This window comes from Phocoena sinus, chromosome 9, assembly GCF_008692025.1.
Source record: "Phocoena sinus isolate mPhoSin1 chromosome 9, mPhoSin1.pri, whole genome shotgun sequence".
NCBI classification, from domain to species: Eukaryota; Metazoa; Chordata; class Mammalia; order Artiodactyla; family Phocoenidae; genus Phocoena; species Phocoena sinus.
Window position 1 is genome coordinate 81,001,900 of NC_045771.1, and position 16,334 is coordinate 81,018,233.

A 16,334-nucleotide genomic window follows, 5' to 3' on the forward strand; every position below is an offset into this window, starting at 1 on the left:
TTCACCAATGGACAGATCATCCAAAAGGAAAATGAATAAGGAAACAGAAGCTTTAAATGACACATTAAACAAGATGGATTTAATTGATATTTATAGGACATTCCATCCAAAAACAACAGAGTACACTTTCTTCTGAAGTGCTCATGGAACATTCTCCAGGATAGATCGTATCTTGGGTCACAAAACAAGCTTTGGTAAATTTAAGAAAATTGAAATCATGTCAAGTATCTTTTCTGACCACAACGCTATGAAACTAGAAATCAGCTACAGGGAAAAAACTATAAAAAATACAAACACATGGAGGCTACGCAATATGCTACTAAATAACCACGAGATCACTGAAGAAATCAAAGAGTAAGTCCAAAAATGCCTAGAAACAAATGACAATGAAAACACGATGACCCAAAACCTATGGGATCCAGCAAAAGCAGTTCTAAGAGGGAAGTTCATAGCAATACGATCCTACCTCAAGAAGCAAGGAAAATCTCAAATAAACAACCTAACCTTACACCTAAAGCAATTAGAGAAAGAAGAACAAAAAGCTGCCCAAGTTAGCAGAAGGAAAGAAACCATAAATATCAGATCAGAAATAAATGAAAAAGAAATGAAGGAAACGATAGCAAGGATCAATAAAACTAAAAGCTGGCTTGTTGAGAAGATAAATGAAATTAATAAACCTTTAGCCAGACTCATCAAGAAAAAAAAAGGAGAAGACTCAAATCAATAGAATTAGTAATGAAAAAGGAGAAGTAACAACTCACACTGCAAAAATACAAAGGGTTATGAGAGATTACTACAGGAAACTATATGTCAATAAAATGGACAACCTGGAAGAAATGGACAAATTCTTAGAAAAGCACAGCCTTCTGAGACTGAACCAGGAAGAAGTAGAAAATATGAACAGACCAATCACAAGCACTGAAATTGAAACTGTGATTAAAAATCTTCCAACAGGGCTTCCCTGGTGGCGCAGTGGTTGAGAGTCCGCCTGCCGATGCAGGGGACGCGGGTTCGTGCCCCGGTCCGGGAAGATCCCACATGCCGCGGAGCGGCTGGGCCCATGAGCCATGGCCGCTGAGCCTGCGCGTCCGGAGCCTGTGCTCCGCAACGGGAGAGGCCACAACGGTGAGAGGCCCGCGTAACGCATAAAAAAAAAAAAAAAAAAAAAAAAATCTTCCAACAAAAAGAAGCCCAGGACCAGGTGGCTTCAGAGGCGAATTCTATCAAACATTTACAGAAGAGCTAACACCAATCCTTCTCAAAATCTTCCAAAATATAGCAGAGAGAAGAACACTCCCAAACTCATTCCACGAGGCCACCATCACCTTGATACCAAAACCAGACAAAGATGTCACAGAAAAAGAAAACTATAGGCCAATATCACTGATGAATAGAGGTGCAAAAATCCTCAACAAAATACTAGCAAACAGAATCCAACAGCACATTAAAAGTATCGTACACCATGATCAAGTGGGGTTTATCCCAGGAATGCAAGGATTCTTCAATATACACAAATTAATCAATGTGATATACCATATTAACCAGTTGAAGGAAAAAAAAACATATGATACTCTCAATAGATGCAGGAAAAGCTTTTGACAAAATTCAACACACATTTTTGATAAAAACTCTCCAGAAAGTAGGCAGAGAGGAAACTTACCTCAACATAATAAAGGCCATATATGACAAACTCACAGCCAACATTGTTCTCAATGGTGAAAAATTGAAACCATTTCCTCTAAGATCAGGAACATGATAAGGTTTCCCACTCTCACCACTATTATTCAACATAGTTTTGGAAGATTTAGCCACAGCAGTCAGACACGAAAAAGAAATAAAAGGAATCCATATCAGAGAAGAAGAAGTAAACTGTCACTGTTTGCAGATGACATGATACTATACAGAGAGAATCCTAAAGATGCTACCAGAAAACTGCTAGAGCTAGCCAGTGAATTTGGTAAAGTTGCAGGATACAAAGTTAATGCACAGAAATCTTTTGCAATCCTATACACTAATGCTGAAAAATCTGAAAGAGAAATTAAGGAAACGCTCCTATTTACCACTGCAACAAAAAGAATTAAATACCTAGGAATAAACCTACCTAAGGAGGCAGAAGACCTGTATTCAGAAAACTATAAGACACTGATGAAAGAAATTAAAGATGATACAAACAGATGGAGAGATATACCATGTTCTTGGATTGGAAGAATCAACACTGTGAAAATGACTATTGTATCCGAAGCAATCTACAGATTCAGTGCAATCCCTGTCAAACTACCAATGGCATTTTTCACAGAACTAGAACAAAAAATTTCACAATTTGTATGGAAACACAGAAGACCCTGAATAGCCAAAGCAATCTTGAGGAAGAAAAACGGAGCTGGAGGAATCAGGCTCCCTGACTTCAGACTATACTGCAAGGCTACAGTCATCAAGACAGTATGGTTCTGGCACAAAAACAGAAATATAGATCAATGGAACAGGATAGAAAGCCCAGAGATAAACCCACGCACATATTGTCACGTTATCTTTGATAAGGAGGCAAGAATATACAATGGAGAAAAGACAGCCTCTTCAGTAAGTGGTGCTGGCAAAACTGGACAGCTACATGTAAAAGAATGAAATTAGAACACTCCCTAACACCATATAAAAAAACAAACTCAAAGTGGATTAAAGACCTAAATATAAGGCCAGACACTATAAAACTTTTAGAGCAAAATATAGGCAGAACACTCTGTGACATAAATCACAGCAAGATCCTTTTTGACCCACATCATTGAGAAATGGAAATAAAAACAAAAATAAACAAGTGGGACCTAATGAAACTTAAAACCTTTTGCACAGCAAAGGAAACCATAAACAAGATGAAAAGACAACCCTCAGAGAAAATATTTGCCAATGAGGCAACTGACAAAGGATTAATCTCCAAAATATACAAGCAGGTCATGCAGCTCAATATCAAAAAAAACCCAACCCAAACCAAAAATGGACAGAAGTCCTAAGTAGACATTTCTCCAAAGAAGATATACCAATTGCCAGCAAACACATGAAGGGATGCTCAACATCACTAATCATTAGAGAAATGCAAATCAAAGCTACAATGAGGTATCACCTCACACTGGTCAGAATGGCCATCATCAAAAAATCTACAAACAATAAATGCTGGAGACGGTGTGGAGAAAAGGGAACCCTCCTACACTTCATGGGAATGCAAATTGATACAGCCACTTGGAGAACAGTGTGGACGTTCCTTAAAAAGCTAAAAATAGAACTACCATATGACCCATCAATCCCACTCCTGGGCATATACCCTGAGAAAACCATAATTCAAAAAGAGTCACGTACCACAAGATTCATTGCAGCACTATTTACAATAGCCAGGACATGGAAGCAACCTAAGTGTCCACTGACAGATGAATGGATAAAGAAGATGTGGCACATATATACAATGGAATATTACTTAGCCATAAAAAGAAACGAAATTGAGTTATTTGTAATGAGGTGGATGAACCTAGAGTCTGTCATGCAGAGTGAAGTAAGTCAGAAAGAGAAAAACATATACCTTATGCTAACACATATAGATGGAATCTAAAAAAAAAAAAGATTCTGAAGAACCTAGGTGCAGGACCGGAATAAAGACACAGACATAGAGAATGGACTTAAGGACATGGCAAGCGGGAAGGGTAAGTTGGGATGAAGTGAGAGAGTGGCATCAACATATATACACTACCAAATGTAAAATAGATAGCTAAGGGGAAGCAGCCATATAGCCCAGGGAGATCAGATCGGTGCTTTGTGACCAGCTACAGGGGTGGGATAGGGAGGGTGGGAGGGAGATACAAGTGGGAGGGGATATGGGGATAGAAATATGCCTATAGCTGATTCACTGTTATACAGCAGAAACTAACACAACAATGTAAAGCAATTATACTCCAGTAAAGATGTTAAATAAATAAGTAAGACATTGCCAGAAAAACAAACCTGAGAAATAGTTTTTTTCCCAGCTGAGTTGCCCTTCGAGAAATATTCAAGAGAATTCTGCAGGCTGAAATGAATTTAATTCATACATTACCAGCTAGCCATATAGAACAGGAAAGGGAAGTTTTTATTTTATGTTAGTTTGTATCTTTATGTAGTAGTTATAACTGTAATTGGTCTACCTTTTTGATGTTCAGTTGATTTATAATGTTGCATTAGTTTGTCGTATACGACGAAGTGATTGTTATACATATATATGTATATATATTCTTTTTCATATTCTTTTCCATTATAGTTTATTACAAGATATTGAATACAGTTTCCTGTGCTACACAGTATGACCTTGTTGTTCATCTATTTTATATGTAGTAGTTTGTATCTACTAATCTCAAACTCCTTATTTATCCCTCATCCCACCCCTTTTTTTTTTAACATGAATATAACAAAGTGATAACTTCATTCTGCCTTTGATTTGGGTCATTAGACCTTCAGTGTTATTTAATGACAGTATTATGGGACAAGAGGAAATGACTGCCAAGGGTATATCTCCGATCAGCATTTGCTAATGAATGAATGAAAATAAAGCACTGTCTTTTATTTTCTATCTTCTTTAATATCCTGGAGTATCACCTTTTATACTATAAGAGAGTAGTTATCCTTTATTTGTTACAGGATATGTTTCAGTTAGACTATTGCAAACTTGAATAACTGGAAAGGTCAGGCAGGTGGCATGAATATGTCAGTCCATTCTGGAGTAGGTAACAGAGAAAGTGTTGAAACTATAGTGAAATGAAGAGTGAGGTCCCACCTAAAGCTATCCCCATGCCATTTGTCAAACAAAACATGCCTTCTGGGTGGAATTTGACCAAAGAGCAGGCTAGTGTGCTACTCGTATTCAATTCCTAGCCCTTTCATTAAATTACTCTTAATTATTACAGTGGCCAAGACCTTGGAATTTACTACACTTGTGAGGTATTATTTTCTCTTTAGTTCTAAGATTATTTTCTGCCTCATGTTGTTAATATATTATGGTATAGCTCCTCTAGTTTTTATTCTCACATTTTCTTCCTTATTTCTGTTCCTAACTTTTTTCTTCCTGTCTTTCCTACTTTCCTGCTGTATCCTTCATTCTCGCTCTTGGAATCAATGCAGTCAAGTCATGGTTGTCCAGAATGCAAGGTAGAGTTGGTTCTCTTTCAGTGTCACCCTTCAATGAAATGTCTAGAGTTCTCTTGTTTGCCTTTTAAGTACATTCACCTGCAATTCAACTTCGGCTGTAATTTTTATTTTTCTACATGTTGGTATCAGTTGAATTAGGCTAATAGCAGACTATTCTGACCACAACATTATTACTAAATATGTGTAGCAGGTATGTGCATTGGAGCCCAGAAAAGCAGTAAAGAGTAAAAACATAGAAAGGTATGAATAAGGAACTATCACTTTGAAATTAGATATAGCTAAAGTTTTCATTTATAATTTGTCTGCTAAAATTCATTTAGCTTCTCTTGCAAAAATTATGGCTCAGATTCTTCTGAGTCTTCTATGACAACCAAACAAATAAATCTAGTCATTTTTCAAAAGGAATTAACTGATCTTCTGGATGACCAGTACTAGGTGTGTATGTCATCTTAAAGATGATAGCTGTCTGGTCTTTTACCCTCACTTAGACCTGATATTGAAACATTTTCATGCCTTTATACCTTCTGTACCACAGAATTATTGCTGTGTAATACAGGATGCCATAATCTGCCTGCCCTAGGGTGTTAGCAACAGCATAAGAGCAACCTCCTTGGTTTGTCTGTTTTCTGCTAGAGCACATTGCATCATTACATTGTCAGCTAAGGATATTTCTTATCACATAGCCAAAAGCATTTTTTTGCACATCTCATTGCATTATAAATTAAATGTGTTATTTAACTGGGGAGGTGAATCTTGTACCATCTGTAGCAACAGGGTGATGGGAATTTTAGTCCCACCCAGAATATTAGTGGTACAGGATTTTTGTCTGTGACGTTAAAATTCAGCATCTTTACTAAACCTGACAAGCTGTTGCCCAAAAGAGGCAGTTTCCGATTTGTAAAGGCTTAAATATTTAAATATCTCAAAGAATAGTATTAGTCAGCACAACCTTTCGGGTGCCCAGAAACTTCCTATTTCTTTGCAAGCACATAATTATGGCAACCAGTAAAATTTGATACTGAGAAAGGTTGCTTGTTATGACTGGCTCTCTCATCTCCAGATCTCTCAGACTGATACGCGAAATGAGTTTTGTTTCAAAGAGATAGTGTCATTTTAGAACAAACGTTATCAGTCACTTTATTCAGAAGCTTCTCTCTTTTATCCAGAGAAACCAGGGGGAAATTGTCAGAATGACAATGATTGTCTATATTTAACTTATAGAAGAGAACATGTTTTCTGTAAATGTAAATAATGGTCGAAATAATCTGGGATGTATTAGATTACAATTTAGAAGATCTAGAGTCACTTTCTCATCATATCTTTCATCTTGAAATCACTTTCATCATCTCTTCGAGAATCGTCAGTGTGGAAAGGAATTATACTGATGGGGTGCTGACATTGTAAGTTAGGCTGAGGAGGCCCATGAGCGAAGTCCTTAAGAACTTGGATTTGAATTTCAGTCCTGCCACTTAGAAGCTGTGAGGTTTCTCTAAAACTATTTCCTCTTCCACCTAGGAATCATAATAGCCCCCCCTCCCAGGGTTTTTGTGAAACACAGGGAGAATGCACCAAAAATGATAAGCATAATGTCTGGCACGTAGTAAGCTCTCAATAAATGGCAGTTGCTCTTATGGCTAGAAACATGTATAATAAACTTCATGTAGCCAATGGTCAGTTACCCTGCAAAAACGAAATGCAGAATGCTTGGGCTACTGAATTACACCAAATTATTTAACAACACTATATAGGAAATCAAACAACTTTTCTTCAATAATAAGTATAATACATCCTTCATTCTTAATTTTTTTTTAAAAAATGTCCTGTTAACTAAAAGAATTTCACTGGTCCAGTTTTCTTGTCTCCTTTCATTTCCTCTTGCCATCCTTTAATCAAGATACTCATAAGCTCTGACAGCCCAAATGTCAGCCGAGATGAGGTGAAAGAAAGACAAGGAAATAGCCTGAAGAGTCCATGAACTGAAAACTTGTCCCCGGATAATTAAGAAATGGAAATGAGCATATCTGAAGGATTTCGTTGTGGTTTTCTCTCATTACACTGTTGGACAAAGTACAGATTTTTTCACACTAATGAGATTTTGCCATGACTGAAGCTGATTTTTACTATCATGATAGCTGGAAGCCTAATTCCTGGCTGGACTTTCTCTAAACACCCTTGTTAGCATCTCAAACTATTTCCTCTGGAAAGAATGTAAAGCAGATTCAGGTGTTGTACGTATTTACAATTTGAAGGCCAAAACATTTTATTTCAATAGATTTTAAAGGAAAAAGAGAAGTACAAACATGTTTTAAAGATCCATCCAAAAACCATTTATTTAGTGCAGACTGCTCCAGACTCTGTTGGAATTGAGAACACAGCCATCGTGTCAGACTTCAGGGAGCACGGAGGACAATCAAGTGACAGCCCATAAATGCACTACTGCACACAGAGAAACAGAGCTTATAAAATGGGATATGCTCTGTGCTTCTTTCTAAATTAAAGGCAACATCCTCAGAGGAGTAATTTTGAAAAAAACTACACACATACACACACACACACACACACACACACACACACACACACAAATATATATATATATCTTTATTGGACTCATTATATATTTTTTCAATAAAGAAATTTATATGTAGTTTTTCCAATCAAGAAAAAACAAAAGAAATGAAGACCTTCAGTACTTTAGATAATTCAGTGAAAGTTAAGAACAAATAAGCCATTATATTCCATTCTTCTTTCTCAATTTTTTTTTACAGAGAAACTCAGAGAACTTTTTTTTTCTTCTGATTTAGGAGAGGGTAATTGAATTTTAAATACCTTTTTCTGCCAGCCTTAAAATCATATCTACCTATGAGAAAACGATTGTCCAATAATGAAAAAGAGAAAGAAAAAAGAAATCAGTCAAAACTTTAAGGAAATAAAGGTTTAGATTTTTTTTTTTTAAGTTTTTGGCTGCACCCCACGGCATGTGGGATCTTAGTTCCCCAACCAGGGATTGAACCCACGTCTCCTGCGTTGGAAGGCAAAGTCTTAACCACTGGACCACCGGGGAAGTCCCTAGATTTTTGTTTGATAAACACCGTGTTCCATCTTGATTAATTGACTTTTTATTTTCCCTTATTAAAAAACTTCTCTGATTATTACATATGGCTTAACTGTCCTAAAATAATGTCATTATTGCAGTCTTCCCATGAGGGATTGCAGTGTGTTTAACAGACATGGTAGGAAAGGAAAAGGAGCTCCACTTATTTCTCAGCCTGGATTTCTGCTCACATTCAAGAATCCCTCTGCTTACCTGGCCACCTTCAACTTGTAAATCCACAGATTTTGATATGGAGATGAGAACTGTGGAGTTTTCAATTGTGTAAAGTGGGAACACAGCCCATTGACATCATGTCCAAGATGGTCAGTACATGGTAGCCATCAAACAAGGGTTCTTGAAGGAAGAGCTTTATGTGGCCATCTCTGCGTGTCAGGAAATTCAAGTGTGAAAAGATTGCAAAGAGATCTCATTGGCATTTACACAGGTCAACCAGGGCTGGTAGAGGCAGGATCAGGAGAAAGGTGTGTTTACCCTCGTTAACCCTAAAGGACACAGACCTTGAGTCCTGAGAGAACTAGAGATTCAAACTTATTAGTAAGATCAAGATAACCTAGTAAAGTGAACATCTAGATTTTTCCCGACTAATTGGGGTTATATGTGAGTGTATCTGAGCAAAAGTAAATTTTAATAATAATTATCCCTAGTTGTTCCACAGCACTCTCTTGGTCTTAGGATATACCATTCAATATTTCCCTAGGCAACTCTAAAGCTGTCCTCATTTTCTATATGTGTATATATACACACGCTATAAATAATTTATGTTATATATATAAAACATATATTTAATTTGAAGTGTGCAGTTTTTGACTGTAAAATAAAGAAGACAAACTAGACACTTCAGCTAATGAAATATGCAATTAAGAAATGTTATGATGGGCCTAATCAACTGAGTTCATATAGCTCATGTTTCAGAGCAAGAAATTAGTTTCCCTGTGTTTGAAACCTGGTCCTATGAATTAATAACTATGCAACCTTGCCAACGTGCCTGAATTCCTCTGAGCTTCAGTTCTTATCAGCTGTAAAATAGGATAATAAATAATACTGGACACATAGAGTTGCTTTGAGGATTAAATAATGTAACACATGAAAAGCACTTAGAACTCTGCCTGTGAAAAAGTAGCGTTTCGTAAATGTTAGCTGTTATTATTTCAATGTGCTTACTTTATAAAGTGCTTCTCATGACATAATGGTATGTCAGTACAATTAAGAGTTTTGCAGTTGTACATTTTGATAGAGCATAATTCCTGGTGCAGAGTTGGCATTCAATAATTTTGCTACATATGGGTGAAAAAATGACTAAAGTATGCATGTGAAATATAACAATTATTAATATTATAAATTAAAATATGTTAACTAATACATCTTTTTGAAGACATTTCAATAGTTCAGGCTACTTTAATATACACTGACATATCTAGAATTTTAGTAAAAATACATGAGTCGGGCTTCCCTGGTGGCGCAGTGGTTGAGAGTCCGCCTGCCGATGCAGGGGACACAGGTTCGTGCCCCGGTGCGGGAAGATCCCACATGCCGCGGAGCGGTTGGGCCCGTGAGCCATGGCCGTTGAGCCTGCGCGTCCGGAGCCTGTACTTCGCAACGGGAGAGGCCACAACAGTGAGAGGCCCGCGTACCGCAAAAAAAAAAAAAAAAAAAAAAAAAAAAAAAATACATGAGTTTGCATTTGACATTAATTTCCATCTTCAATCTTATTTTAAAATTTTGTGCATTCAATTTTTCAGAATTTGAAAAAAATAACAATTTTACCACTGTTCACTGTATTATGAATCTTAATCCCTAATATGTTTTTCCCATGGTCTCACCACTTGGATAATTAAGTCCAAAACAGATAGAAACTTTAAAGCTCATACTACACAATGTGTTTTTTTCTTAGTATACCTACTACAGGAATAGCCATGAATTCTAAAGTAGCAACCAGAGTTGGCTGTTAACTTAAAAGTGGTCATATTCATTCTTCTTATTCATTAATTTAAAGAATCAAAATCAAAATCATAAAGTATAAAGGGACATAATTTGCTAAAATAGTTTTGAATTTTGTTATAAACTATTTTAAACATACTGAAAATTATAGACAATACTGTCACAAATACTTGTGTTCTTGCTCTCCAATTTTATCAAATAGTAACATTTTGCTATATTGGCTTCAGATTTTTTTTAATAAAAAATATATTTCAAGTACCCCTGAAGTCCTCTGAAACCATTCCCCTGGCCTCCTGAGACAACCACAAAATAGAGTTTAACATCTATAATTCCCAAGCTGTCATATGATATTAATGTTTGTCATACATATATACAAGTAGACATAAATAATTTACAGTATTATTTCATGTAATTTTAACTTTATATCATGATAACTTACCATAGGTTTTCTTCTGCAAATTATTTGCTCAAGATTTTTTTTAAGATTTATCTATCTTGATAAATGAAGGTATATTTCATTTAATTTAACTGCTACTTAAATTTCATTGAATAAATATATCATAATATATTTATTTATTATATTATTAACACACTATTAGAAACAATGTTGCAATGAATGTTCTTTAACAAATTCCTTTTGTACGTGTGGGAGATTTTCTCTAAAGTAGAAGTGGAATTAAGTCAAAGTGGAATTTTCTGGGTACTTGAGTGCATAAACTTCACTAGACATAGACCAATTTACCTAAAAATTATATGTACAAATGTATACTTTCTGTTCACAGTCTATGAAAGTTCCTGTGTCTTTGAATCATTGCCTATACATTTCCCCAGAATTATTTGCACTTTTTGCTGAATGAAAAAATTGTCAAATCCTGCTCTCTTGTTCTGTACATTCAGATAGGTTGGTTACAAATGAGAATAGTGCTGCTTCATTTCTTAAATTGGATTCAGTTCACAGTGGCTGAAATGTGAGGTCTTAGGAGACGTGAGCTCAGTGGTTCTCAGTGGTTCTCAATCTTGGCAATACTTTAGATTTACCTAGATCATTTTTAAAATTCTGATGCTCTAGCCTCACCCCAGACCCGTTAAATAAGACTCTCCTTGTGGGTGAAGGGCAGGGGCATGAGGGTGCCGTGCTAGTTGCCCCACCTACCACCCTGGGAACTCAGATCCCAAAGTGATCCTAATATGCAGTCAACGTTGGAAATTATTGCCCTTGTGTATGTCTGATAAGAAAGAGAATAGAGCCAGAGGGAGAAAAAAAGATACTTGGCTGTAGACCCATCTCTAAAAGTGAGTGGTGAACTGGAGCTTGATTCTTTAGTTTTATCTAGGATAGTTTTATCTAGGATGAATAAGTAAATTAGCATCTGGGGAACAATAGTAGGTATTCCAGGATTTGGCGATGCTTGAGACCAGGAAAATAACAAGAGTTAGTCTGCTGACAGCAGTTGGGAATAGAACTACAGATCCAGGGTCAGGATGCAGTACCTTTAGGGTAAGGCAGTTTATGAAGTCCAGGCACGTAAATGGACCCCAAACAAATAGGTTTGTTTTCTAGGCAGAAAATTTGGAAAAAGCCAGTGAGTGTTAGAGAAAAGCTTTGTCTTTGTGGGCACCATTGGCTCATAGCAAATAGCAATAATTCCAACCCCATTAGCTGGTTGATGCCAGTTATAAATGTTTTGTCAGACTTAATTAGAATAAGTTTTGAAAGTAAGTTATGCTTAAACGTGTAAGATATAAGCTTCTAACTGGTGATCAGAGGGTGTGGAGGAGTCAAGGATAAACTGAAACTGCCCCAAGTTATAATGCATGAGGAAAAGTTTTGATTTGGTTCATCATTTGTAATATAAGCTATTGACATAAACCAAGAATTGGTATTTAATTAAGATTGTTTCATAACTAGATTAAGTATTCTACTTTACCAAGAGTGTCAAAATCTACTATAAACATAAGGTAACAAATGTTCATGGAATCTCACCTATAGCAACAGCCATTTTTCATCCTTTCCTCAGTCAGTGTAGTTATTTCAGCTTTTTACAGAAAAAAATGAATTGAAAGACCATTTGGCTTTGCTGACATGATCAGTTGCAAAACTATTGGAAAGTTAAATATCCAATTATTATTTATGGGACAAGAAGATATTGACGTTACTGTATAGTTCATGTAATTATCTCACACATTCAGGAGAGATTAAGATTTCTAAAATTGTATTCTAGTTAGAACACCTAAAAGCTTTTCTTTAAAAAAAAAAAATACCTTACGGAAAATAAAACTAAAGGCATCCAAGATATTTTTGAATTGTCATTGTGCATTCAACTTAAAATACAGTTTAAGACGTGAGGATGATGAGATGATTACATAGTGATTCAAAACAAAATACCTTTAAAAGTCTGCGTGCCCTTCAGGTTGACTATGAAGTCATCGGTCAAGGTAAATAATCAGGATAATTCTTTCTCTTTTTCCAATTCAGTGCTGAGTACAAGAGAAGGACTAAATATGTTCAGAAAAGTCTTAATCCTGAGTGGAATCAAACAGTAATTTATAAAAGTATCTCCATGGAACAGGTATGCAATGATTATTTTCTATATGACAGGTTCAGGCTAATATAAAAATAGTGATGATAGAATTACTGAAAGATTGTTATTCATATCAATTTTTCCATACAAACAAAAAAAATTGAGTAAAATACATGCAAGAAATAGAGCCAGTAAAAGGAACTGGGTGCAATTCGAAGATACAGTGAAAGAAAATGTGCACATTTTCACAAAACAGCTAAAAAATAAAATGAATAAGACTAGTGGGACATATTCCACTGATTATTTCAAAATAAAATATTTCAATAGACTGGGCTCTATTTATCATATTTTGAGGGAAAATATTTTCCAGCTAGCTGTATTTTGACTTTCATAAACAAAGAAAAAATAAGATTCAGATGCACTGAAATGAATTACCCCTCCTGGCAACAATTTAGGGATCATCTCTTTTCTAAATTGAGGCTTCCTACGGATCTGGCATTGTGCAACTAAACTGTGCAGAGGAAAGCGTGAAGAAGACTAGTGTAAAGGATTATCGCAACAAATAGATGACTCTAAGCAAAATTGCATCGATGTGTTTCTGAAAATCTTCATGTCATAACTTTGTATCAATAATAGAAAATAACTGATGGTTTATAAAGATGAATTCAGAGAGAAAAGAATACAAATAGAATAGGAAGAAGACATCCATGGAAACAATTTACAAATGAGTTGTCTTTCAAAATGAGGTTTCTGATTTATCCTTTGGAAGATTTCTAATTTGACTATGAAATTGAAGCTGCATATAAATTGTAATCTGGGTTCTTGAATTTAAAATAAGTTAAGTTCACCTGCAGAAATGAGACAGTGCTACTAATGTGTTTTGGCAATTTACTGAAACAAAAAACTATAACCCGAATACTTTGAATAACCTAGACATTTTTGCAACCTATGAATTTCATGTATTTAAAGAGTATATATAGATTCTGCTTGGTACTTTTAATAATGGGCAGGGGTAGAATAACAGGAAATAAGTAAAAGTCACCCTTTTTTTTGCAAAATAGTGAGGTATCTTGTGATCAAATACTTGGTTGGACCACAAAATGATTGACAGTTTACATAATATTGAATGTAAGTATACAGTTTTATATAAACTTAAAGTATTTTTGCATAAGTGGAAAGAGTTCAAGGAATGAAAATATAAATGAGTCTATTATATGAGTATAATGAAAATTTATGATGAGAAATGAGGTTAATGACATTTTGATTTGAACTGTAGCTCAAGAAGAAAACACTGGAGGTGACAGTCTGGGATTACGATAGATTTTCTTCCAATGATTTCCTTGGTGAGGTGAGCCTATGGTTTCCTTTTTTTTATTTGCTTCATTATAAACCATCAATTAAATCTTTCTGGAAAGCATATTTCTTAAGTGTATAAGATAACTATTTCTGGATAAAATTCTTTGGTGGATAGAATTTATTTACAAATGACTGAATAGATGAATAGCAACTAGAGAAATAATTTTCACTTTACCAGTTGATGTATTTTCTAATTAGTTTGCAAGATGAAATATTAATTGTTTTGATAGAAAGTTATATAGTCATGCTGTGAATCCAAATGATTATGTAAAAGATTGGAGATAAATTTATTATATTATAAATGAGCTGGATTTTTTTCAAATGCATTTTCAGTTTATTTAATTGCTATTCCTCATTGCACGTATGAATGACTTGATGTGACATTTTACATACGTCTTTTAAGTGTCCCACAAAACATCTCAAAATATTTTAAGAAGCAAAACTAGAAGTAGGAGAAAACAGTAAAAACAATTTTTATAAATTCACAAGGAATGTAACCTAATTATGAAATGTGGCAGGATGGTCAGATTCTGTGATATTTTTCATCTATCATATTCCAAAAATACATATTTTGTTTAGTGATCTTTGCTTAAAGCAGAAGTTATGAATTAATGTTAAAAAAATAAATCTCCAAAAATATATAACACCTAGAAAATACAATATCCTTTTGATAGAGACAATAGAAAACAGTTGAGTAGTCTAGGTGACATGATGTCTTGTTTGGCTCCTACACTCTGTACCTTTTTCCCATCAAAACTGGATCATTTGCACTTCACCTACAGGCTCCATGTGGTATAGCCACTTGGACTAATCTTGGTCTTAGACAGGACTACTCTAGAGTACGGTTATATCTGATTTATTGTCCTATTTTAAAAAGCTGATTTATTGAAGTCCTTATAATTTATTGTTCACGTGAACCTAAAGCATATATCCATTGTGTGGTTTTATTTTTTAGTATCTGCTCAAATATAAGATGCCAACTACTGTAAAATGCACCATTGTTTATGTACCACTAAGAAAAAATGTTGCCAATTAAACCATGACACAGCACTTTCTTATTGTAAACTGTTGGTAATATCTCTGTTTCAAATGTGAACCAAAGTATGTTTTAAAATACAGGGAATAGGGCTTCCCTGGTGGCGCAGTGGTTGGGAATCTGCCTGCCAATGCAGGGGACACGGGTTCAAGCCCTGGTCCGGGAAGATCCCACATGCAGTGGAGCAACTGGGCCTGTGTGCCACGGCTACTGAGCCTGCGCTCTAGAGCCCGTGTGCTACAACTACTGAAGAGCCCATGCTCCACAACAAGAGAAGCCCACACACCACGACACAGAGTAGCCCCCGCTCATGACAGCTAGAGAAAGCCCGCGTGCAGCAACAAAGACCCAATACAGCCAAAAATAAATAAATAAATTTATTAAAAAAAAATAATAATAAAATAAAATAAAATACAGGGAATAAGTTAGTAATTGAAAATTAGCCATTCTTTTTCATTTTGTCCCTCTTGTAACTAAAATCAAACAATCTGCAAAAAACACTAGCCCAGTTTAAGAATATCGTGTGTCCATTTAACAAAAGAAGACTTTATTTCATAAAGAGATTGACTTGTGACTCTACCTTTTTGCATCATCTCCAAATAATTTAATTAATAGTCAGAGATGTCATACAGTTCAATTTAACCAAACGTTTATACAGCATCTGGTATGCACAAGACATTCTCAGTATCATGGGTGAAGACAAATGAGGAAGACCTCATCATCCTAAAGGTTATACTATATCCTTTGACTTATGTCCTTGAATAAGTTTCAGATCACAGAAAAAAAACAACAAATGAATTACAGCTTAATCCATAAATTTTATTCACTTATTGCACTTTTTTCCAGGTATTGATTGATTTATCTAGCACATCTCACCTCGATAACACGCCTAGGTGGTATCCTCTCAAAGAACAGACTGAAAGCATTGATCATGGCAAGTCCCATTCCAGTCAAAGCAGCCAGCAGTCCCCAAAGCCGTCTGTCATCAAAAGCAGAAGCCATGGTATCTTCCCTGACCCATCCAAGGGTAGGAGATATTTCAAGTAGAGAAAAGCTTTTGTCTTTTTGTTCACTCAGTATATTCTTGAATATGAGTGCCTGTATATTTAATATCTTTTGAAAGGTATTGGGAAATATTTAATATAATATCATGCAAAGAGTAGTGGTTGTGGAATCAGGAGAAAGGGGCTTTAGTCTCAGATCAGCCCTTAAT

The 16,334-nt window shown here is 35.4% G+C and overlaps 1 protein-coding gene across 1 annotated transcript in view; it reads left to right on the forward strand.

Moving 5' to 3' along the window:
• PCLO (piccolo presynaptic cytomatrix protein) overlaps positions 1-16,334 on the forward strand; it is a 366,471-nt gene that overhangs the window by 293,095 nt on the left and 57,042 nt on the right. The window contains exons 16-19 of the mRNA XM_032643160.1: positions 5,131-5,157; positions 12,684-12,777; positions 14,006-14,077; positions 15,968-16,148. Coding sequence (XP_032499051.1) covers positions 5,131-5,157; positions 12,684-12,777; positions 14,006-14,077; positions 15,968-16,148 — 374 coding nt within the window. The remainder of the gene's footprint in view (positions 1-5,130; positions 5,158-12,683; positions 12,778-14,005; positions 14,078-15,967; positions 16,149-16,334) is intronic.